Source organism: Rutilus rutilus, assembly GCF_951802725.1.
Source record: "Rutilus rutilus genome assembly, chromosome: 13".
In the NCBI taxonomy this organism is placed as follows: domain Eukaryota; kingdom Metazoa; phylum Chordata; class Actinopteri; order Cypriniformes; family Leuciscidae; genus Rutilus; species Rutilus rutilus.
The window spans coordinates 22,766,025-22,792,028 of NC_140218.1; the positions used below are offsets into that span (position 1 = coordinate 22,766,025).

General features: G+C 37.3%; 4 protein-coding genes across 5 annotated transcripts; 1 reads left to right on the forward strand and 3 right to left on the reverse strand.

Annotated features, from left to right (window-relative positions):
- Window positions 1-718: 718 nt before the first annotated feature.
- Window positions 719-11,101, reverse strand: LOC311302459 (solute carrier family 35 member C2-like). Of its 2 annotated transcripts, none has more exons than XM_084428356.1 (10): window positions 11,021-11,101; window positions 9,678-9,825; window positions 9,382-9,532; window positions 8,935-8,998; window positions 7,929-8,001; window positions 6,268-6,436; window positions 6,042-6,125; window positions 4,191-4,366; window positions 3,885-4,014; window positions 719-1,595 (listed from the first exon to the last, which is right to left on the reverse strand). In XM_084428356.1, the coding sequence occupies exons 2-10, from the start codon at window positions 9,786-9,788 to the stop codon at window positions 1,468-1,470; spliced, it is 1,086 nt and encodes a 361-aa protein (XP_084284482.1). In that variant the 5' UTR covers window positions 9,789-9,825; window positions 11,021-11,101; the 3' UTR covers window positions 719-1,467. The 2 variants fall into 2 exon arrangements, with proteins under 2 accessions (XP_084284482.1, XP_084284481.1); XM_084428355.1 differs by having other exon boundaries at window positions 10,228-11,066.
- Window positions 11,102-11,982: 881 nt separating this feature from the next.
- On the forward strand, window positions 11,983-13,339 carry taf13 (TATA-box binding protein associated factor 13). The gene is made up of 2 exons (XM_084428377.1): window positions 11,983-12,089; window positions 12,203-13,339. The coding sequence occupies exon 2, from the start codon at window positions 12,204-12,206 to the stop codon at window positions 12,576-12,578; it is 375 nt and encodes a 124-aa protein (XP_084284503.1). The 5' UTR covers window positions 11,983-12,089; window position 12,203; the 3' UTR covers window positions 12,579-13,339.
- Window positions 13,340-13,487: 148 nt separating this feature from the next.
- Window positions 13,488-16,837, reverse strand: tnnc2.2 (troponin C2, fast skeletal type, tandem duplicate 2). Its single transcript, XM_084428375.1, has 6 exons — window positions 16,728-16,837; window positions 15,539-15,590; window positions 15,315-15,458; window positions 14,559-14,673; window positions 14,335-14,471; window positions 13,488-14,248 (listed from the first exon to the last, which is right to left on the reverse strand). Exons 1-6 carry the CDS (start codon window positions 16,728-16,730, stop codon window positions 14,217-14,219), a joined length of 483 nt encoding a protein of 160 aa, XP_084284501.1. The 5' UTR covers window positions 16,731-16,837; the 3' UTR covers window positions 13,488-14,216.
- A 1,254-nt stretch (window positions 16,838-18,091) lies between these two features.
- Window positions 18,092-24,588, reverse strand: tnnc2.1 (troponin C2, fast skeletal type, tandem duplicate 1). Its single transcript, XM_084428374.1, has 6 exons — window positions 24,446-24,588; window positions 22,156-22,210; window positions 21,846-21,989; window positions 21,313-21,427; window positions 19,256-19,392; window positions 18,092-18,754 (listed from the first exon to the last, which is right to left on the reverse strand). The coding sequence occupies exons 1-6, from the start codon at window positions 24,446-24,448 to the stop codon at window positions 18,723-18,725; spliced, it is 486 nt and encodes a 161-aa protein (XP_084284500.1). The 5' UTR covers window positions 24,449-24,588; the 3' UTR covers window positions 18,092-18,722.
- Window positions 24,589-26,004: the final 1,416 nt, after the last annotated feature.

Consider the following 26,004-nt stretch of genomic DNA (forward strand, 5'->3'; position numbering starts at 1 on the left):
TGTTCTTTACAGGCTTTGTAGTAAACAAATGTGCCTACTTTCTATAAAAGTTTGAGCACTCAAGCTCATAAATTTATTGAGTTACAGATGCCGAAGCAAAAAGTGTTACAACCATACCCGGTCTCGCCCTACTGCACTTATAATGGAACTGTCAGGGAACTGCCATTTTTGGCAGTAACAATCAGAGGAGGGGACTAGCAATGGAAACTGTACCAGTCTTTAACCAAATTATTGAAGCTTTGAACACGTAGATAATCCCACCAAAAAAAAAAAATCAGTCAGTCAGTAAAGCAACCATGAGGTGCCGAATGTAAATGAGTGTTGCATAATGTGTTTAAAAATAATTAAATAAAGTTTACTTGGGCTGTACGTGTAGATGTGCGCAAGACCAAAGGATAAATTCCACTTAAGCAAATTCATTTCCATCTCCTGAAACAACTGTACTTTCTCTTGATCTTCAGACTATTTGGAACTGAACAGGCCCTCTTTGACTTCATAATTGATCCACTAAACAAACTCGAACTCAATCAGGTTCATGAATTTATAGACTTCCCTCCACCTGAATGAAAACTCCAAACAAATCTAATTAGGCTATATAATCTGCTTTGCTGAATTCTGCCTCCCTCTCTAAGAGTTGATAACATTTGCTCAGCGATGAAGTAAATGCATGTCATTCATAAAGCTGCCATCAGAAAGTTAAAAGGGAAGGAATTCATGATAGAAGAAATCAAGTTCATTTTATTAATAAAAAAAAAAAAACACAACACATTCTGTGTCATAATTAGTGAAATCATTATTGTGGGCAACACAATTATTGTGGGCAACACAATAAATCCTTTATAGTCATGTAAACAAATGTATAAGGCCACTTGGAGATTGGTCCTGTGCTGCGACTGATGCCACATATACCTATAAATTAAACTAGTCTAATTTACTCACCCTAGTGTCTTCCAAAACATGTGTGACTTTTTCTTCAAAGGCTAAATCAGTTATTTATTGTAGAATGTCAATCAAACGGCTTCAGGGGCCTTGGAATATTGCACACACTTCATTTGGATTTACAATTTTGGAGCTTGATAGTCCCTGGTCCCCATCCACTGTCATTCTATGTAAGACACTCTTCAAAACATCTCCTTTTGTGTTCCACAGGAGAAAAGTCATACAGGTTTGAAATGACAAGAGGGTAAGTAAATGACAACAGAAGTGAACTGTTTGGGTGAACTATCCTTTTAATCACCCAGTGGCTTTTAAGAGTCCTCTCTTCCCAAGAGCAGTGTCCTCTCAGCATCATGGAGAGACAGACAACACAAATGTATCCCCCATACATTAGCTGTATAGTCTCTTCTCATGCTTATTCATTACATATCTGAGGCTTGTTCAATACCTGTGGTCAATGTGACCATCGATATGAGCCTTTATAGCAGAACATTCCATGAGTATATTTAGGACATTCATGTCTTTCTCAAACTAGTAAAGAATCTCATGCTCCTCTTCATCATTGGTGTCTTCACAATAGTCGTCTTTTGTTTGCAGAAGTGGAAGCTCAAGGTCTGGGTTGTCTCTGACAGGTAGTTGTCTCACCATGGGGCCATTTCCTAAAAAAAAGACAGAGATACACACTTAGAGCAACCAATACCTGGTCTTCAAAACAACAAAACAATTAGTGTTTCAAAAACAAGCTTTGAGCATTTTCTTCTTCTAGAAGCTTGGCGCCTTCTAACGCCTGGTTCAGACAACATGATTTTAGCCCGATTTTGGCATGATCCGTTTGATGTAGGGTATTGTGGGGATTACGACAATGGGCGTCGGGACGCAAAAATCGATCATTTTATCTTGTATAGTGTGTCATAGTTGCTGCGATGCTTCACAACCGAAAGACTAGTATGTTACATTATTTTTCGGTCTTCCACAGCTTTCAAACATGCCGAAACGAAAGAGACGATAGTATTTGTGCAATGGAGGAAAGATTCGTGGAGCTATGCCAGTACTCCTGCCTTTATGATGTTTCTTTGAGGGACTACCACGACAGAGTGAAAAAAGATAAACGATAGCGGAGACGCTTCAGCAATCCAGTGACTAGGCTCCATTTATTTTTACTGCTGGCTAAAAATAAAAATATGTTACCTCAAGTTCTCTTTGGAGGATTCTATACTGTTCTCTTCATGCAATCTAGGAACGTGTCAACTGTCAGGTTCTTTCTTTCTTTTTGGGGCATTTCTGAGGACAAGACATCCAGTGCAAAACATGCTGCTTTTTTGTTTACATTGTTTGTTTACGATCACAACACCTGTCGGGCGATAGTTCCGCCTTCAATCATGCCAGAAGAGGTCCTGTTGTACTGGCTATATGTGAAAGTCTCTCTTAAAATGTGCTGATAATAATAAATAAATATAGTAATAGTAAAAAATGTACATTACAGAAATGAGAACGGTGTGCGACAACATGGTTAAAGGGGTCATGAACTGCATTTTTCTTTAATTTTGTTCTCTGAGGTCCACTTATAATGTTACCCAGATGTTTACATAAAAAATAAAAAATCCTAATATATAAGTAATAGGCTATATTCTATCCTGTTTTTGACCCTCTCTTTAGAGAGAGAGAGAGAGAGAGAGAGAGAGAGAGAGAGAGAGAGAGAGAGAGAGAGAGAGAATGTGACCTGAATGAAAGTTCTAAATTAAACTTTCTCCTGGGAGAAGGAGACAGAACTTATCTTGCTGCCCAATATGTACAAACATGCCACAACCTGAGGGGCAGTGAGTGACCGACACACACACACACACACACACACACACACACACACACACACACACACACACACACACACAATATATCCAAACATTGTGTTAAGTTTCATAACTTATATATAGTAAAGGTTTTTTTTTTTTTTTTTTATTGTTGTTCATACAACTGTTTTATTATATTTGTATATATTACATATATATTTTATTTGAATATTTTGTATTTGCTTTGGCAACATTGTTTCAAAAACTTTCATGCCAATAAAGCCCCTTTGAATTTGAATTTGAGAGAGAGAGAGAGAGAGAGAGAGAGAGAGAGAGAGAGAGAGAGAGAGAGAGAGAGAGAGAGAGAGAGAGATATTTATAAGTCTTGGTTGTGGCAAATAAAGTTTAAGTACTTGGAAAGTGAAAACGTATACATTGTCATATGCAGTGTAGTGTTTTAAATCAAATGAAACGTGTTATAATGTCTTACTGATGACAAAACAGATGTTGCTCACTGAAGCTTTTATTCAGTCTCTCTGAAAAGCCTGCGTCAAACTGTGTCTAGTTTAAAAACAAATCCGGACAAACGACTGACGTGACATGACTGGAACTTTGTTAAAAATAAAATTAATCCATGCTTTCTTAATGTTAAGATCACAAGGATGTTTTTCCACAACTTGGCATTTCAAAATATACTGTAATCCTTAGAGGCATCTCTATCGTTTTGATGCTGGAGTAATCCTGTGTTTTCTTCTGTCTCGTATTTCTACTACATGACATGCGCAAATCGGTGGGCGGGGCTAAAGAGGCAATGATGTTCTTCTGCAGAGGCGGTCTTTCGTAACACGATGACGTAACAATGTGAAAATTCCCAAACAAGCCACTTTCTGAGCTTGGTTTCACTAAAAGTTGTTTTTGTACAAATAAGGTTCTGAGCTTTGAAACTTATAGTATATTTTTATAGTACTATGACCTCTTATGTCAAAACGCTCACATAATCTGTTACACTTTAATGTATGTCAAAATAGGGAAGAAAACATGTGTTGCTACTTCCATTTCATTGCGACTTAAAGTTGCCTTTAGCATTATACCCAAACGCCTGTATGAATCACTGCATTACAAACATCTACAGGCATAATCAGGATTATGATTATGTCTTACCTTTGTTATAGAATGTTTTGAGGCTAACATGTAGTGTTATGCCAGAGAGACACACAACAAAGCCCAACCAGTTCACTGTGCTCATTTTATCCCCCATGAACTCCACTGCCAGCAGCAGAGTGCACACCTCCTACAGAGAGAGACAGAGAGAATGTCTTTGTGAAGAATATGAATGAAGGCTTGAAAACCTAGCAGAGCTAATGAGAAATGGACATTAAGATGAAGAAGCAAAGAGCTTCTGCAGCTTTTTATATTACTTATAGGTATGTAAAAGCAAATAAGAAAATCCTTAAGATGTATTCTCACCTTAAAAATGCCTGCAATGGATAGCGTGAGGCTGGATGTGCGGGACACCAGCAGGAACTCGGAAAAGCCCAGTCCAAACGCCAGCATGCCGCCCACAGACAGAGTCACCAGAGTGTAAAGCAGGTGTGAGAGCTCACTGACCCTGAAGAGCTTCTCTGTGGTGCTCACACTCAGTCCTACTCATGAATGACAAGATGAAGAAACAGGCAAGCAACAGGTTACTTGAGACACAAATGCACTGGCAAAAAAGGTCCAGGTGATTTATTTATTTTACCCCAAGAGAAAATATTAATTATATATTGAATGACGTAGTTGAAACGTATTTTAGAACCATTAAGATGTATTTGTGAATTTCATTTCAAAGGGGGTATTGTAAAGTATAACTATAAGTATATGTTACGGTAATATTAGTCGCACTGAATCAAAGCTCAGGGTTTCTGCAAGGTTCATAAAATGTTTTTGAAGACCTTTTTAAGACCAAGTAAAGAAAACGTAAGGAATAAATTGAAGGGAACCCAATACGTCAATATGTTCTCTAAATGTAAATGTGGATATCCAGACATCCACTGCTTTTTAATTCATTATACAAAAAAAGTAGCATGAAACGCTCTGCTCCCAACCACTAGAATATGAAAAAAACTTTTACAGTACCTTCTGATCACACCGCAAAAAAGTGATGTTGTTTTTCAGTATTCGTGTCTTGTTTTCCAGTGCAAATGTCTAAAGATTCCTAAATCAAGATGCATTTACAGGAGATGCAAAATTATATTTTTTTGATGATTTCTTGTTTCCTGTGAAAATTTCCTATGATTACTGAGTTTATGATTAAAACAAGTACAAATATCTACCAATGGGCTCAGAAAAATCGACTTAATTTTAAGGGAACTCATTTTAATTAATTTATATTTTTAATTCGTAACTCATTGACAGATATTTGTTCTTGTTTGAAGCAAAAACTCACTTAATTCGGTTAAATGTTTCTAGACATTTTACATTAGCATCTCAAGTAAATGTATCTTGATTTAAAGATGTTTAGGTAAAAATACTGAGGAAGATATACATTTTTTTGCAATGCATGCAACATTTAATTAGTCTGGCTATCACCAGACCAAGCTCAATCTTTTAAGATTGAACATTAGTCTGGGGAGTCTGCTCTGTATTTTCTACTGCACAAGAGGCGTGATCAACAGGCATAGTTCAAATTACTCTGAACGCAATTGGATAGTCCTTCAACCAATCAGACCAACGATCCAGCGAAAACTCCAGACAGGAAACGTGTCAACAAACGTGTTGGTTTGGAGCATTGATTAGCTGTTTGCAGAAGCAGCAATGGCATCGAGCGATTTTTGCAGGTTGTGCAAAAAAACCATGAAAGTGAGTGGTATTTACACCCACTCGAGCGATTTGTTCGCTAAACTAAAGAAGCCATTGAGCATTGTCGAGAAGTTAAAAGGAACTGGATTGGATTAAACCCGGCAATAGCGCGCCAGGTGGATAAGCCAGTTTGTGATTGGTCCCCGCAAATTTGTAACGAAAGCAGGATAGAAGAATGTACAGGTCTCCAGCCTGAGCTGCAGGGCGAAATCAAATCGCCAGCAGATCGGGCTGGGTTTACCCAGTCTACATTTAATGCCATGACTTTATGAATTTAGGACCTTCATTTGTGCAAGGATGAATTGAGACTTTTTAAGACCGGCAGAAACCCTGTAAGATTATTTTAGTTTAAAAAATAGTTTAGAGACAGGATGAGATTTTTGCTCATTACAATAACATAATGTGTTATTTTTTATTCTGAGGTGAAATACAACCATGACGTTTCTTTGTGAGATAACCCTAAAATAGCTGACTGACCCTCATTGAGAAGAAACAGAGGAAAGAGGCTCAGGAACATCAGGGGCTGTAGATGGTACATGGTGTCTATGGGGTTCTGAAGCCCTGTGTGGCAAAGAGAAGGACATAAGAGTCACGAGAATTCAACACTTCACCATGCAGACCAAACACAGGTCATAACAACATGCTAACACAGTTCAGCGATCTTAACAGAAACTTTCAATGTTCTCCTCACACCAAGACTTACCAAGCTCTGCTTTCTGCATGAGCACTTGAGTGAGAGTCCAGCGGATCCCTCCGATAAAAGAGGCCAACAAGACCATAAGGAAACCCTCCAGATTAAACTGAGTTGACTTGAGAGTGAACATGAACAGACCGCTGGCTATCAGCAACACCACCAGGATCAGGAATGGGTTCTGTTGGGTTCAAAAGAGTAAGGCAATACACAATACCTACAACAAACACCAAGTCCTTCGATATCTCTCGCCCCAACATCCCAAAATTTATTCAACAAAAAATAAAACTGCATTCATGACATTTCATGGGGTCTTCAATGCAGCTAAAATCAAAAGCGGTCTTGGACTGATTTATACTGACATATACTGACATGATTTTACCCTTAAAACACTTGGATGGATTGGCACCTGCAAGCAATACTGACTGCTTGCCATAAAAAAGCTACAAATATTATTATTATCCTATTAAACTGTCCAGACTAAAAAAAAAATGTGTATTTTCAGTTGTGGCAGTGACTGGAGCCTTACACCGCGTCTACACTGGTAGGGTGATCACCTGGTTATTGCTCAGTTGCAGGACAGTCCATGTGATTTAGCAGGAAAATGCGGGACACGTGTGAGAGATAAATTTACTACTATTATTACTTATGTAAAGACTGAATTACATTAGCTGGAAAGTATATTTGCCATTCAATTTGGATGATAACATTTTTAAATCGCTAATAAACAGTTAATTTTGACCGGCTCAAGCAAAATGTGGGACAGGTGGTCACCCTATACACCGGACGTGACTGTTGTCATGCAAATCCATTTGACCTTCGTATCAGAAGTAACGAGCGGAAAGTAGTACATCGTAAATAGAACGGGCATCCGTTTACTTTGTGAATGCTAACACAGTTCAGTGAACTTTTCAGAAACTTTCAATGATCTCCTCACACCAAGACTTAGCTCAAGACACTTTCACGGTTTATTCTACGACATCATTAGCTCAGTCTGCGTTTGCAACCTCAATATGCTTATAATTGTGCTCTTACAAAGGGAACCAGTGTGATACTAACTGCCGGTTGGCCTACGGTCCAGGTATTGTTCGTTCATTTGTTTTTGCTTTCACATATGAAAAGTGGGTGGTAAAGTACAGTCCCTTTTTTCTTTAGGTATACAGCTGTACAATTAAGCTTGGATCTAACTCTTGCCATTCAAACTGCTCAGCCAAATGCAGAAAAATATGAAAAGAAAAACACACTAGGGGGTAACACTCTCAGTGTGACCACTCAAAAAGCTCTTACATCTTATATATTCATTCATTCATGACTATAGTCATTCTATATAGATCAGTGGTTATAATATATGATTGTAAGCATAATAAGAGCAATGAGCATAATAAGCCATTTCAATAATTGACCTTTTCATTGCCATTAAAGTGAAATTACTGAACCTAAACTTAGAGCCTGATAAAAATGCTCATTTAAAAGAAAAATGTCAGATGGACTTTTTGCATGTGAAGTCTTCAAATGTCTGAAATACTGCACGTTGTCGTTGCTGCACCTTGATGAAAACTTTACATATGCAAAATGTATGTTTAATGTGTCTGAAGTAAAGATAGCTTCTTATGAACGATAGCTTCCTTTTCTTTACTCCTTTATTCAAGAATCAAGTGTATAAACACACTTACCGGCTCCTCGAGTTTGAAGACCAGGGAGAAAAAGAGAATGAAGAGAACAGCTGAAGACTTGGTCATGGTGTACCTACAGGAAACCCAAAAATCCCAAGTAGTTTTAATTTAACTTGCATTTCCTGAAGCAAACGCCAGAACTTGTAACACAGGTCAAGAATAGCATACTACATGGAATAAACTACATGACTCAGTTTTTTAGCTTCAGAGTTTGATCCCATCCATTCAGGGAAAATCAATGTTCGATATTTTAAAGTTTTCATGGTCATGCATCTCCTAACAATGAGACGCATGTTTCTTCGTGAGTTTGTTTCATTTGGAATGACTTAAATGTCTGGTAGTACGTGATACTCAGTCATTTAGTGATGCCCAGTTTGTCTCTGTAACCATTTACAAAGATGGCAACTGTATGATGCCTAGTGTTTAAAAATCTTTCAGGATTCTAAAATAAATGCTACATCAGAGCCGATTTACCGCTGTCATGGCGCTCAGCACACATTTAGTTTCTTGTTACCTCCATACAAGGTGGATCTGAATTGTTTAAATATAAGCACAGAAGACCAATCACAATTTAGTATGCAAATTTTAAGACAATCTTATCAGACAATGTCAGAGGATTATTTTGCAATAATGACCAGCTGATTTTACATTTTCTCATTAATCATAGAACTACTTAATACCAAATATATTAATAAATGAAATGAATTTATTTTAAATTACCCGATTTTGTGAGAAAAAGTGTCATACGAGATAATGGATTGTCAGAAACAACACTAATATATACATTGATTCATACATTTTTATAATTTTAATGGTCATTACACGAAATATTTGACTGCACAATCAAATGACCGACCAATCAGAATCAAGAATGCAATAAAAAAAGCATGATTGCACATCTAAGACTAAGAATATCTACAAAAAATGTTTGATTGTCTGTGTGACTGTAGTACATAGTGTTACGGGATTTTTTTTTTTGTAGGTAATAATAAAACAACATGCTTACAAACTAATAGTGATGAAAAGGAAGCTCCAGTTGGACAGTCCAATATCCAGCGCTGTCGCTAGGGCTGATGGACAAAGACAAACAGTTGAATAGATATTATGAAACACTATCTCACAATAATACAAATTTTAGCCAGGATGAAATAATCTATATTAAAACCTGAACATGAACTGATCATGAATGTATGACGCTGAGGGCGTGGTTAATCAATAGCAAGCAAAAGATAATGGACCCCCGAATATTCAAGCAGAGAAAACCAAGCAATTAGATTCTCTCCGTTCTTGACACAATCAATGTGGACTTCACCCTCCCAAACTGTGTTGGATAAAACCAGCTATCTTTTTGTTTATCTCTTCAGCAACCATTATGACACACATTCAAACACATTTTTGGTCTTTGGACGACTTTGGACTTTTTCCAAAACAAAAAAAAAAGAAATATGTTCACCTGTTGGGGCTACTTTAGAAAGGTAAACCTTCCAAGGAAGGATAACTCGAGGCTTTCCCGTCCAGCACTGCATGGCAAAGCGTGTCAGTGTAGAGAAACAGAATATTATAGCAAGATGGACCAGGGTCATGAACAGAGGAAAGTGGAAGTCCTGGGGCAAATGACAAAAACATAAAAACAGACATTATACAAAACCAAACAGAACAAATAAGAGTGCTCTCTTCAAAACAAAACAACTCAAATTCAAGTTTCAAGAAGGAAAAGGCGGATTTTTATGCAAATGAACTACAACTCACCTTCATGAGCCACTTGTTGTAGAAAGTTATGCCAATGGAAAACACATAGTAGAAAAGCACCAGGCCCACAGTGCGCAGCGCCCTACAGAGGAACTGCATCGGCCACGCCATCCTGGACAACCCGGATACAACAAGGCGCCGCTAGGCACTGTAAAAAAAGAAAGGAAGGTAATAAGAATTAACCAGAGCCAGTCACTAAGTATGTTAACATGTGGAAAATCTAACTCTGAGTAGGTTGATAAGAACATGCAGGGCCAACATTTCTCAATGTGCGCGATTGTGTCGTATTGATCAGAGAAGCACTTGTTGAAGAGTGCAACAGCTGTACCGTTACAATGACTGGTAAAGTGCCTGCTGAAACAAATCTTGTTTTGTTAGATATTTAAGCAATAAATGCTAGGGTTCTTTTTTTAATAAAATGTTTTCCTAAGCCCTCGCGAGCACTTAAAACCCTGTTACCTCACTGATGCTTTGACAGTTTGAGCACGCTGACTGTGCCATTTACAGCTAACCAGTACTAGCTAAGGTCGGTGATCACATATGTTCTTACCTCACTGTTTACATAGTCCTTGTAAAGCTGGTAGCATTAAACACTATGTAACCATCATTTGCTGGCGTGCTTCTTCTCACAGCACCAGGGTGACATTAGCGCGCGAATCTGCCATAGAATTGTGCGATTCAAATAACTTGTTTGTGAACCTAACCTAGTCAGTCAGTCAAACACCCCTGTGTAGTTACTTCTGCTATGACGTGGACGTTGCTCTGCTGACACATGCACTGCAATCCCGGGAAATTTTGAAATCCAAGCAGATTACGCGAGATGTTTTGAAATCAAATATTTATTCATATCATATTCTTCAAAATCTCCAATTATTTGCCCAAGCAACTGTGAACTGAGCGAGTAATATCGCAGAATGCTGCTATGAGCTACGCGTTAGCTCTGTTAGATTCGTTCTTTAGTGTTGGATCTTTTTGGTGAATCAGTTGAACCGGTCTAGACCCAAACAAATTGTTCTCGAATCGGACTGAATCAAACTGAGCCGACAACTCATCAAAAAATCTAAAATACGATTAAATAAAAAAAGCCAGTTCACTGTTTTACTATACAATTGTCTTTAACTCTTTAGCAAATACAAGAAAAATAAAATTGACTTTTTTATCACTACACATAGAGTCAATAAACTGAATAAGACATACAACCGTATATAACTTTAAACAGTTTAAAATGATTCCTTTTGCTTTTGTGCATGTGAAATTTACGGTTCACTTTGTTTGGAACAAAGAAAGAATGCCACGTTGTGACGTAAAAGAAACACTTTTCCGGGAAATGTTTCGGCCTTTACACTGTATGCGTCATCCAGAACTCTAGGTTGGCGCTGGCGGTTGTATGTCTCCATCAGTGTCGTGTTAGATGTAAATAGAGAGCCTAAGTCCCTCCCCTTCCGATATAAACGCACGGGAAGCGATATTTTTTTTCCCAGGATGGTAGGGGAAGACTCATGAATATTCATTAGGGAAGTCATCCCTGATTCGTCTTAACCCCAGTGACGGGTAGGTTTAGGGGCGGGGTTAGGGGTAGGTCATCAGACCCTCAGTGGCGGGTAGGTTTAGGGGTGGGGTTAGGGGTAGGTCATCAGACCAATCAGGGATGACTTCCCTAATGAATATTCACGAGTCTTCCCCTACCATCCTCGGAAAAAAAAATATCGCCCACGGGACCTTGTTTCGGAAAAATATTGTATGGTAGTCAATGGCGAGAGACCACAAATATTTTGATCTCGTTTGAATTGTACCCTGAATTACACATATGTTTGTCAATTTAAAAGATACATTTTAAAGTCAAGAAAGTCGCAGTTTGATGTAAAACTGTTGAGGTATAAGACTGTGAAAATACGTAATTACAAAGACTACAAACCCAAAAGGCGCACATGTGACGTCATACCTTTTCTTTCAATGAATGAAGCTAACTTTACTGAAGCTAACGTCTGTCATTTTTTCTATAGTCTTACGTTATAATCGTAACGTTACGCCGTCATGCCTGAGTGTTTTGTACCAGACTGCACACATACGATGCATGTTGGTGACGTACATAGTGCGAGACGAGAGATGTAGTTCATTGAGCGATTTTCACATAAAACTAAATGTTACTCTTCTGTTTTATGACAAACTGCGACTTTCTTGACTTTCATAATTATCTTTTAAATTGACAAACATCATATGTGTAATTCAGGGCACAGTTCAGACGGAATAAAAAGATAAGTTGTCTCTCACCATACATATTTTTTCCGAAATAAGGTCCCATGAGCCGGAAGCGGAGGGGAGGGACTTTTAGGCGCTCTATGAATGAACAAAATTTCCTGTCTTTGCATTTGCTGGTTGGGGTGTTTTGTTTTGCCGTTCGATTTTTCACATGTAAGTTATATTATACCTTAACACGGTGCCTGTTAGTCTTTTTATAAAATAGAATATTTTACTCTTGTGTTTGTATGGCTGTTTCTAATTAGCGCATTGCATTTCGTTTAAAGAATGGCTGAGGAAGAGGAAGATCCTGGTTTTGACGAGGATTTAGACGACGGAGGTAACGGGGTAGATTCGGGCCAAGGTAAAAGAAAGCGGCTTTTTTCGAAGGAGCTTCGCTGCATGATGTATGGGTTTGGAGACGACCAAAATCCGTACACCGAATCAGTGGACATACTGGAGGATCTGGTCATCGAGTTCATCACGGAGATGACACACAAGGCGATGTCTATAGGACGTCAGGGCCGTGTGCAGGTGGAGGACATCGTCTTTCTCATCCGCAAGGACCCTAGAAAGTTTGCGAGAGTGAAGGACTTGCTCACCATGAACGAGGAGTTGAAAAAGGCTCGCAAAGCCTTTGACGAAGCCAATTATGGGTCTTAAAAAGGCCATCGGTTGCTATGTTATTTGTTCAATCGACGATAAAAGCGTTTCTTCTTGACTGTAAATTATGGACCTGTTATAAACCTAAGCCCACTTTTCTAATTTCTCAGTGTTTTTGCGTTTGCAAGACAGTTCACAATTCATTTCAAAGATGATTTGTAACATCATTATAGTTTTTCAGTTGTTGAACATTAAATATATAGTAAACCTTTAATGGAAGACAAAAGGTTTTATTATTTTAAGAAGCATTTCTGTACATCTTGAAATTTCAATAAACATGGCAATTTCTTATTTATAAGATGACATGTAAAGCAACCTTAATACCATCTTTAATGATAGTTTAGCATATGCTAATGTTAATTTCCCTTAAAATGTTTTGTATGCTGCAAGATAGTCCTACAAATATTATAGCATGTGATGAGAAGACCATCATGTGCCCTTTACAATGAAGATACATTGTGTGTGATTTAATTTTTTTGTTTGTTTTTAATATTAAATATTGAAGAAAAACTGAAATTATTGCAAATTGAAGGGTTAATCTAAGTGTAAAAGGAATTGCTTTGGTAAATTGTGCCTGATAGTGTTTAGAAGTAGCCTATAAAAAAGCATTTGCAATTTGTTAATAATGTAAATGTAACTAATTGAGATTTTTGCTTTGGATATTTTTGTCACATTATATGCATTCTATTCATAGCTTAGACATGAGTGTATACAATACATTAATGCATCTTGCAGTATAAACTGGATTATTATTTGTCTCATTCATTGTTCTTTTAACTTTTTCTAGTTTTTTCCAGTGCATGTCAGAGAAATGAGGGATGGATTTAATTTACCAGCTTTCAATTCTCAGTTATTTGCATTATTAGTGTTCAGCCATTTAATTTGCAAATAATACTCAGCAGTCATTGACCAGATAAACAAGACACAATTTACTGATCTCCACACTTGTAGCACACAAAGAATGTCATGTTAAAAATCTAAATGTGCAATAGAAAAGCAAAGCTATTCCTACAGTTTGTCGAATAACGCTGAACGGCATATTTTAAGTGAATTATCATGTTTATATTTGTAAAAGGTTTGGGTTTTGCTTCTACATAAACAGTAATAGTCTTTAGTATATACAGAAATTGTCAACTAATTGGGGTCAGAGACTCTGGAGAAAAAAAAAAAGAATGTTTAATTGATCAACTCAAAACAAAACCATACAAATCAAAATGTCAGACCAACTAAACAATGTGTTTTTATTTTTTATTCTGTTTTCAAGCACGTGTTCTTAAATACAATGAAGTGGTTGTGGGTTTGGCATTGGTCTACGCAGCGATAATAAGCTGCTGATCTAGACTAAACACCCACAAACGTGGGGTCTACCATGTCATATGCTTCCAGCAAACTGAGCGCCATCATAACATGATGAACCTGTGAACCACACCACAGCTTGGCTCCTTGGGTCTTGCATGAGGGTCAGTGGGAGCCCAACCTTGGCAAACCCCACGCAGGTGTTTATCTGTCTGTCTGCTGAAGAGGTGAGATTGAGGCAGAAAGAGGACAAAAGGGGAAAGTGAGTTTGAGTGGCATTGAGGGGGCAGGGTTTCAGTGGGCAGGGGTGAGAGGGGAGAGGAATGTCCGTGAGTCTCTGTTTTACTGCACGTTCTCCATCATCTTGAGGAATTCTGGGGGGAAAGAGACATTGTGTTACTTCAGTATCTGATCAGAGTTTACAAGTAAAATGAAATTAAATGTATAAACCGCATCATACCATCAAAGTCCAGCATGCCATCGTTGTTCTTGTCTCCATCTTTAAGCAGCTCATCAATCTCTTCCTCTGAGATGGTTTCACCAGTGCTGCGGAGGATCTCAGCAAACTCTTCTCTGTCGATGTAGCCATCACCGTTCCTGCAGATTGACAGCATTTCATATGCTAAAGTAAGACTAGGTCACATTAAAAAAACAGGTGTACACGGAAGATATCAAATGACATACCTGTCCAGTACGCGGAAGCATTCGGCCAACTCTTCCTCACTCTTGCCAGCCTGGTCCTCCTTTAGGAGTCTCACCATCATGACCAAGAACTCCTCAAAGTCGATGGATCCGCTGCCTACAATTTTCAGTATTAAGTACCTTAGTTATTACAATCAATATTTTTACATTTTTATGCTTCTAACCAAACAGATCTTATAATTAATCTGTCAAAATGTATAGACATCATCACATGGACCTGAAAAATACTTTACGCAAGAATGCAAACACAGATGTTGAACATAGCCTACTTGATGTGTTCTCTTCCATTGGCGTGAAGGATCATTCACATATTTTTTACTTTAAACGGGATGTTAATTTTCAGTCAGCAAGATTATTTTCAAACTGTTGCTCTGCTTTAGGATTAGTCCACTCCAGAATTTAATCCTGGAATGTTTTCCTCAAAAACCTTCATTTCTTTTCGACTGAAGAAAGATAGACATGAACATCTTGGATTACATGGGGTTGAGTAAATTATCAGGACATTTTAATTCTGGAGTGAACTAATCATTTGGCCTGAAAGAAATAACTGACCGTAAAAGACATTATGCCTAAACCGTCTATGGCCTAAACCAGTGTCTACTGTATCGCCCCTTGTGGCAGAGCTGAGAATGCAGCAAATTGCGAAACACAAGAACGCACGAAAAATAAGCTTGCGCGTAGTATATTTCGGTCCATTGTGAGTTATATTGTGCAATGTATCTGTGGCATTTTGCTTACCGTCCTCATCGACCTCCTCGATGATTTCTTCCAACTCCTCTCTGGTTGGATTCTGACCCAACATCCTCATGACGGTACCCAACTCCTTGGTGCTGATATCACCGCCACCATCGGTGTCGAACATGTCGAAGGCAGCCTTGAACTCTTTAAGATAGACGCATAGTTTAATAGGACAGAAAGACGTGGATATTGGTGATATATCATTTTTCTGAGTGTACACTCACCGGCAAGCATCTCCTCGCTCAGATATGAGCGGGCCTCTTGTTGCGCGTCAGTCTGTGAAGTGAAAGCGCTTACATTAGGAACGGTTAGTTTCAGACATGGACAGTAGGCTACAACGTGTTCATTTGATAAATAAGGAATCCTGGTTCTTCTGGAGAGTAATTTGTTTTTGTTTTACTAATCTGTATGAATTAAGACAGGGTTTTAGGCCTTGCAAACAGCAGATGGTGCCCAGAACACCCTTCCAGGACAATTTTGCAACTATTTTAAGACTCAACACGTTATCCCCTCAGTCAGTGACTGTACATGGTAATTCCGAAATAGGATCCTTGGAATGTGTCGCCTCAGCTTTAAGGTAACCCATTTAACCTAACCTGCTGACCAGCTTCATATCAAATAGCAGGATGTTAATCTCCACACACTTACTGATTTCTGACCACCATCCCTTATTTTAAACACCCATTAGTAGGCCTACCACTCTACTCTTATATATATATTTATTTTTATATTTACGTAATTAAACGGGGCAACTTATTAATGTTAAAACTACAATGCATAGTTAAAAGAAAAAATCATGGCCGTTAGCTACTTTACAGTGGATTCTGCTGTGGGATGGTACTGAAAAAACTAAAACTAAACCAAATAAGCTTTGGTCCTGCTAGCAAAAGTTAACTAGCAGTCAATTAACTTTCAAAGTATATAAAATAGCATCTAAAATAATACACCTAATAAAGTTACTCTCAGATTATGTCAGACATCTCTGCCCAGACAGACATGAGCCCAATATAAAGCAATTTTTCTTTAAAATGAGAAAAAGTACATTAAAAAAAAAGTTTTTATTATATTTTAATCTATTCTTCAAAATTAGAATGATTTTTTTTTTTTTTTTTTTTTTTTTACAGTACTATTGTTTTCTTTGAAATCATCATTATGGACAAGAAAAGTTACCCTACCTGAAGAATGACCCATTTTTATTTTTATTATAATGCTTGCAAAAAAAAAAATAATAAATGCAAGGGAACTATTAATAATAGCCTACTGTAATATTATAATATCCTTTCTTAATAATGACATATATATTACTTATAGATGTCATTTGAAATACTTTTTTGACTAATAGGCCATCTGCACATTTTTCGTTTTCATGCGTCTATTAGCAAAACTGACCGCTTAGATTATTTAAACTCTTACCATGGTTGTGGATTAGTCTCCCTCACTTATATCCACGAGAAAAGCAGTGGTCAATGCACTCACACCCCAACAGAAAGACTAGACATCAAGTGACAGTTCTGACACACTTTAAACAGGCCACCCAAGACCCGCCCACAGGCCTCCAGATTTAGAATCCTGAACTTTTAGGGTTCGGCTGCTCCCATAAGCCAATAGAAATGAGAAATGAGTACACTTTAAGAACAGTCTGCACGAATTCAGGAAAATGGTTATTCGGCCGTGTTTACTATCAGAAAGCCTGTATTTATTGGAAGAACTGATAAAAGACACAATTACATAATTATTTATTGTGTCTGGTAAAAAGTAATTGTGGAAATGTTAATGTTGGCCACACTAATGTTGGAGCATGATTTCCTAGCAGTCTTTCATCATGAGACTTTGCTTTTTCCCCTCAGAATTCCTACTAAGTCTACTAAATTAAATGAACTAAAGCTAATAATGTCATAATAATTTAAAATAAGTCATCTTTTTTTCTTAATTGTACAGATGGAAATTCATTTTTAAAATGGTGAGATCCAATAGCGTTCTGCACCCCCCGCCCCCCTTTTAGTCAAGCCGAGAAATCCTAAACCTCTTGGGAAGGTGCTGTGTTGCAAATCTTCAGTGCGCCCTGAATAGCAGATGATTTAGATCTCCACTCTACCCCACCCAAAGTCTGCAATGGCGACACAGGTACCCCAAACTAAACTCGAGTTTCCATGTATAGCATGTGTTTCCTGAGCGAGGAATCGTAAGGACGTGGATTGGAGAAGGATGTGGGGGATCTCGGAGGAGGGGGTTGCAGACTATATACTTTCAGGCAGAAATGGAGTGATTTATAAAGAGATTTTGAGGAGAGCAGAGAGGTCGGGTGTGCAGTTTGCATATGAGTGCAGCTCTGGAGAATTGCATTTACAGCACTGGCATGAAATAATACCTCCATCAGTATGACCTGAAGACAACGAGGTAAAAGGATCATCCACCATGAGAAGAAAACATGGAAATCTGACCTTCTGTCTCTGATCAGAACATAAATGATGCATAACTTGCATGCTCCTGGCACAAAAGATTGTCTTAAGGATTCTAAATTGATCTTTTTCATGACCTTTCTTGGCCATGGGAAAACTCTGTCCTAAACGCAGGGTAAGTATGAAAAATATCGGAAGAGACTAACAGACGAAAAGATAAATACAAACTGCAACACTATGGATCTACTAGATGGCCAAAATGTTGTCTATTTTGGACATGGGGTACTGGAAACCAACATGCTGGGATGATCTTGTTTTTCTGATGGGGTGTAGTGAAATTATAGGCGAGGTGGCTGATAAGATCACATGAGTCTCAGTCATAGCTTGAAATGAAACATTTAGCCTGAAATTCCTTTTATCTGTAAATTAGCTGAAATTTTCACACACAAGGAGATTAATAATATTAACACAAGGAGATCATTTTAGATAATACAATCACAAATGAACAAGTAGGTAGTTTGCCAAAACATGCCATTTTAATAGATTTACAGAAACACTGTTAACATGTGAGCTAAAGGAAAGAGATTTCTTATCTCTATGACAACACAACATTAAGTCAGTTTCTAAGGTAAATACTGTAGCAGGGCTATTTTGAAACTGTAAAGGGAGAGGGGAAGGGGCTTGACGGAAGGTTGGAGAATGTCTTGGGAAGAAGCAGGTGTGGTAGGGGACAGCTGGGGGTAAGTGGTTTCCTCTTAAAAGGGTTGGATAGTTATTTATAGAGACCATCATATTGTGGTCCCTCAGGAACATCGCCAAGGAGAGGGCACTGATCTATAATATTCTCTGTCCCTCGCAAATTACAGCCCATTTTTATAGTTGGTGATTTAAATTAGGGTGTTGTTGTGTCCTCAGCACTCTTTTCCTTGAAAGATCTCAGTGTGAATTGTTCTTCAACATCTTGACTTGCTTTCATGAAGATTTGGAGGGGATGGAATGTATGTTTTTCTTACTGGACGTTCTCCATCATTTTAAGAAACTCTGGAATGAAAATGGAAAAAGAGATGAAGTATCATACAAACACATTTCCTGGCATTGTTCACACACTCTCCACAAATCTGAACATCCTTAGCATTCAGTTATTGTGATTAAAAGTTTTCTTCCCTCAAATTTTGGGATTCAAAAGAACTCGAAGGTCAAGAAAGAGAATCACAATGAGTATCCGTGTATTGTATTTATATATGCATTAATACACTCTCAAAATAAAATAAATAAAGGTCCTTTATTGGCATCGATTGTTTTATGAATAAACTTTAACATTAATAGAACCTTTCATTGCACAAAAGGTTCTTCATAATGAAAAAGGTTCAGATTATTTAAAGAGGAAAACAGCTGTTTAAAGAACTGTCCACTGAAAGGTTCTTTGGGGAATCCAAAATGGTCCTTCTATTGCATCGCTACAGAAAACCTTTAAGCTTTTGGATCCTTTATTTACCACAAGACAGTAGCACATAAAAATAGAATAAATAAGATTTGCTTTACCATCAAAATCAAGCTTTCCATCTTTGTTTGTGTCTGCATCTGCCATGAGTTCATCTATGTCTTCTTCTGCCAACGGCTCGCCAGTGGCACGCATGATATCCCCAAACTCCTCACGATCAATGAACCCATCTTGGTTCCTGTTAAAAAAAATATACATTAAAAACATTTTAATAACATTATTGTCTTGTGTTGTCAGGATGTGTTTGTTCCTCTATTAAACTGATGACTTAATGTGTTTTGTGTCATACATAGAAGCACATCATTTTGAACCATATACATTTGACAAAAAATACATATCAATATAACTTTATTATAACTTAATTATAAGTTTGAATCCATATGCAAAGGCCTGTTTCATTAAGCTCAGAATACATCACACTCTGATGTGAAGTCTGAGGTGTTTTCCACACGGGTACGTAGAGGACACAAGTCTGTGCTAATCCCGAGGATGAGCTTTCAGTGTGAGAATAAACGAATAAGCACTGTCTTAAGCACTCTAAATGATTAAAATGCTAAGCTAACTTAGCTGCAAACTTATCTTTTATTCATCCTGATGGCCAAAGAGCAACATTAGAAAGAATGATCAATGGTTAGTATGCTAACCAACCAGCATGTAAAGATAACATAGTAGCCTAGTGTATAAGACAACAAACACAGGCACGGTTGACTTTTGAAAGACTTTCTCGAAAACAGTAGTGAATATTAAAAAATATCTGTTCAGTAATTTCTGTGTGGCTTGGTCCAAAGTTCATCTGAGATGATTTTGGGACAAACTTGGACAAAATTTGGAGGAGGAGGAATAGCAGCAACAAAAAAAAAAAAAACAGTTTTAAATATACAGCAAAATTTTGGAGAAAAAAATTGACAATTGAGATCAATGGAATTGTCATGAACCAAGGAACGTAAAGACATCAGGAAAATGAATTTCAGACATCATTTTCAAAAAAGGTATTTTTTCAGATATATCTTCTGAACTCTAGGTGGCGCCATGTTCAAACATTTCAGGTACCTTAAAGCCCCCCTGTAGTCAATAATTGCATCCCTTAAAACTCATCTTTGATCACCAAAATTACATATTTAAATGTTTTTTCCTTGAAAAAAAAAATTATTCAGGCCTTAAAATAGCTTGAATGTAACTCTACACTCTTGCCTCATTTAGTATAGGTGGATCTATGAATATGCAAATTAGCCCCGCCTCCACCCACTCACAGCAGCCCAGATACCCATTTGTTGACGTGATTGGTAACAAGGTAGTTTGTGACATCAGAAACACCAGCGATTTCAAACCGCGATTTTGAGACCGTCTTTGGTTCACTGCAGTTTTAAGAAGAAAATACTCAGCAAACTTAGTGCTGACTTATGAATTTGCACATGGTTTGTCTTAAAGCATATTAAAAACACCACATAGACATACAAACAACATTAAAAACTTGATTTGCAACACAAGGGGAATCAAATTCTGTGCCAATGTCATAGAGCCCCCAAAGTAGGTCAGATTAGTATTCAGGACCACCTCTATCAATACCCTTCATCATTTTACAGCTGATAGGGGTGCCATAGACTCCCATTCAGGAAGAATAATAAGAAAACTAAGATAAATAAAATAAGAAAGTGATGTCTTTTTCCCCCTTTTCCTGACTTTTTTCCCCAGACACAAGTGGTTTTGACTCTTGGTTGCAATTTTCTATAAAATTATAGATTACGTTTTTTTGCATGTAGAGGTTTCACTGCAGTGACTGCTTGACTTCTTGCTAGCTAGATGAACAATGCAAGATATTGTAACTACACCATCTGGGAGCAAAAAGCACTGAAAAATGAATGTGTATTCTGACAATTTGGCAATTTATTTGTTTAATTGGCAAAAATGTATTAAGTGACAATTGACATGATGTGAAGGCTAAGTTCACAAGTCTCTCCAACCATTAGGCCACAACTGCCCAATTATGATATTTACCAGTATAAAAAAATAAAAAAAAATTAATTAAAGCGTGAAATGGACTATGAATTTGCATTTGCAGAGAATCAATAAGGGCGAGTAGGACCGGAGGGTGACCTACTTGTCAAAGACACGGAAGCATTCAGATAGCTCCTCTTCGGATTTGCCAGCTTGGTCTTCTTTTAGCTGCTGCACCATCATGACCAAGAACTCCTCAAAGTCGATAGTGCCACTGCCTGAGGATGCAAAACGTAGATGTGATGGGACAGACTGAAATGCATAGAGGAATAAAAAGAGAACAATTTTGAGCATTTGGTTTCTGAAGTGTGGTTGGCACAAAGCATTTTTGTGTTGCGACTTACCTCCAACGCTATCTCACGACCAATTCGTACGAATTCGTACGAATGATAAAAAGTTGGCTAATTCGTACTAATTCGTACGACCTCGAATTTGTACGATTTGTCTATGGGTAGGTTTAGGGGCGGGGTCAGGGGTAGGTCATTCATATGAATTCATACGAATTGGCCAATTCGTAAAATATGTACGATTTTGAAAAAATCATACTAATTCGTACGAGTCAGGTCGTATGAATTCGTACGAATAAGCCACCTTGTAGAATTTGTACGTTTTCCCGTGAGATCGGGCTCGACTTACCATCTTCATCTACTTCTTCAATGATGGCATCCAGCTCCTCTCTGGTTGGGTTCTGACCCAACATCCTCATGACGGTACCCAACTCCTTGGTGCTGATATCACCACCACCGTCGGTGTCGAACATGTCGAAGGCAGCCTTGAATTCTTTGATTTCAGATGATAAAAAGATACAAATAATAGTAATTCAATTCAAAACAGGACGTGAAAGGCTGTGTGAGCAGAACCTTTTATTTTAACACTTGACCTCAGAAAAGCAAGCAGTGTGAATAAAATGTGTCAACTTTAATGAGGAAAATTTTCACACACTCACCAGAAATCATTTCCTCACTGAGGAAAGACCGGGCATCTGCCTGGGCATCAGTGGGCTAATAAGAAAGAGATTACTATATAATATGAACCTCATGGGGCTTTAACACATCAGACTGAAAATTAAAATGACTTTGGAAATAAAGATATAAAATATATTTCCAGAAATATTCATGACAAATAAAGAGCAGACACAGGAACAACAAGATGAAAACCTTGATAACTTTATAACTTGATAACTCTTTTCTATTTTTTTTTAAGCACAAAGTATATGACCATCAACACAATTAACTAACATATCAAATCAGATGGCATTTGCAAACAAATGATACTCGTGCTTTTATCATAATTAGCTAAACGAATTAACTAGTTTGATATTTTGTTATTGGATGCAATCACATTTATACATTTTTAGTTTACCCCTAAATGTTAATTAATGCATTAACTATCAAACATGTACAAACAGTTAAGGCTGCTGTTATCCATGCATGAATCCTTATGCCTCATGTTGTAGTTAAGGATAACAACACAGAACAACTGCCGCAAAGTGACAGCAAACCTCAATATTCACCCTTAAGACCATGTGTTTCCACAGAAAACTTCACAAAGCCAACATCAATGAAAGTGCTCCAATTGCTACAAATCTCAGACACCACTGCTAAAATGTGAAAAAGATGGTGTTGTGATCATAAACAGTTGGAGCACCAAGATGTACTTCTACCCTGTCAGCTTAAATCACCTGACTTGAATATTATTGAACTAATGTGGAGAGAAATGTGAGAAGCAGATTCCTTCCTTCAACATCTCTGAAGCAACTGTGGTTATGGATATGCAGTAAATAAATTAAATAAATGAAACAACATGTATAGAACTCCTTGATTTAATAAAATAAAGACGTGCTCAGCATCACAAAGAAATGTGAATGTGACATTTCATGAAGGTCTGTACATTAATCTTACATGGTCCAGAATACATTTGATACATTTGATGAAGAAATATTGCAAATGTTCCCAGTACAAGAACACATTATTAATGACAAATTCAGTAATGTATTGTAGCCATAGATCACATCTCATCTCATGTATGGAAAAGTCATTTTTACATTGCCTTCTTTAGGAGGTTATTAAACACTAACATTAAATATAATTGTATAAAATGTATACACTTTAGATTCAATATTATGTTCTTGGAATACAAAATAAGCACCTGATCTCTCTTTTTTAGTGGCAATAATGTGTTCTTGTACTGGGAATATTTCTTTATCAAATGTATTCTGGACCATGTGAGATTCATGTACAGATCTTTGAAATGGAAGTGGAACTACTTAACTACAAGACATCTGCCGAACATCTCTGAACAACACAGTGCTTAAATATAGCAGTAACAAATACCTACGAAGGAAAAATGTCATTAACTAACACCTCCTGCATCACACATGTTCACCGTCGCTATCTTCTCTTGGTCTTTTTTCGTGTCTGGTCTTTTAATTGGTGGGGCACAAAAGCTCTAATCAAATAAGCATTGTTTCTTATTATCTTGTGGAGCAAATACCCATTGTCTCTCTTGTCTGGTCATTGGTTTTAAGTAAAAAACTAACACCTACATGAACATACAGCCCTCTTATATAGAGCCAGAATCCCTTTTGTCCACATGTACTGTAAACGATTACGAGGAACCACAACATGGCATTGCAAATATCAAAGCACCGTGACAGTCTCAGCAATTTGAACAAACTCTGTATGTTCCCTCTTTTTGATAATGCGGATTACCACATGTATCCGCAATACATCCACAAACAAGGCCAAACACTATCAAAGATGACAGGCAAAGAAGAGGAGTCAATCACTTGTAGCATGTGAATTAAATACTTAACAGTAGTGATAGTTCACTAATAAATTACTACTGCGCTGCTATGAATTTTACTTGAACTGTAAACATACCTGCAAACACAACAAGCCAAACAACTCAAATTCAAGCCTTATAATCCGCAGGCTTAGTTTTGACATACCGTTCTACACTTCAAAAAATGTGCTTTATATGTAACATATGTATATGTAAGAAGTAAGACTATTAATTAATATGACTGAATCAGCTTGATGCCATTAAGTTAGAGCAAGTATATGGGTTAGAGGTTTAGATCAAGTAAAAATTACTCCTTGTAAAATGTAAAACCTGCACAAATCTACTTTTTCATTAGATCTTCTAGAACATATTCCAGTCATAAGTATGCATCCATATAAAGATCACTGACTGACTGAAGCATCTTGTCCATATCCACTTTCCAGATATCTTACCATACTGACAGCTTGTTAGTGAGATCAGTGTGTATCTGAAAACAGTATTGGTCTTCTGTCCAGCAGCCTTTCTCCTAAATGTGCGCTGATGGACAAATGTCTCCAGACTCCTCTAATAAGACCTCATATTATTCTCACCTTTCTAGAAAATGGCCAGGATTGGACAAGAAACTCAAGACAGTGAACTTGTCAACCAATGTCTGCGTAGCCTTCAAAAAGCTCCACCCCTCTTCTTCATCCCTTTCTAATCCATCGCCACCTCTATTTGCCCTCCATTGCCCCATATTTAGCTGAAGGATGGTCTCAAATTTCCCTTCCAAAATAAATCAATAATAATAATAATGAGAGGTTATTTAGGTAGTCTATAAACAGCTTCCAGAAACAGATGTAGGCTAAACTCACTTCCACATAAAGGGTAGGATTTGTGCCCTCATCCACATTTCACCCTCATTCACCCTTATCTGTCAATCTGTCCATCCAAACAAAGACAATGAGAGGTGGCTTTGCATGTGTCAAGCAAGTCAGTCATTGTATCAGTTTGTTACACTGTTACTCACCAAATAAATAACATGTGGACATAAAGTATTGATTTTTAACTTTTCAATCCGACTACCTTTTTTAACTACTGAGTTGAAATTTTGAGTTGAAACCTACTACTTTCGCAGAATTTTTTTTTTTTTACTTTACACCTAAAATATTGCAATTTTATAAGAAATCCTGATTTCATTTTTACTAGAACCTACTTTTTTTAAGGGTTGTGAAGTTCATTCTTTATAAAATGTACAGCAGAAGGTCTTCCTACTCAAACAGTATATGATTTTGGATGCTTTTAATGTGTTTATGAATGAAATCTGGACGTACTACCAAAGATTCTTTAAAATAGAATAAAATGCCTGTACCCTTAAAGAAGCTTAACAGTCAACTTCATTCTTAAAAATAAAGGTTCTTCATTGGCATCTATGTTTCCATAAAGAACCTTTAACATCCATGGAATCTTTCCATTGTATTAAAATATTCTTCACACTAAAGACAAAATGGTTGTTTTGAGAACTGATCTCAAGGTTCTTTGGTGAACCAAAAAAGAGTGTTGGATCCCGTATGCCTTGATAGCTAATCACATTATAGCCTTGATGTTACTGAATTGCTGTAAAGAGTTGTATGATAGAAAATCACTGTTTGTATTTTCTTTGATGTGACAGAACAGAACAAGGAGTGACCTTGTCAGATTCTCGAGGCTTGTCATCATTACTCTTCCATGCCTTATCCAGTTTCTCCTAATAATCCTGTGACTGCTAGAGTTACATAGGCTTTGCAAATATATCTACTCCCAGGACAAGTCAGAGTAGTTTGAACCACATGCTTAACACAACTACACACTATAACTTAAAAACACTTGTAACTCAACTTGTAATACAGTAAAATCCAAGTCATCATGATGTGTAAAGATGTCATTGCCAAAAGTAGACTTGTGTCATGGTCCCAGTTAAAGTCACAAACTGAAACCTTGCTTTTGGATATCAGACAAATTTGCTTAGCGCGTGTTCGAAAATGTCACGCCC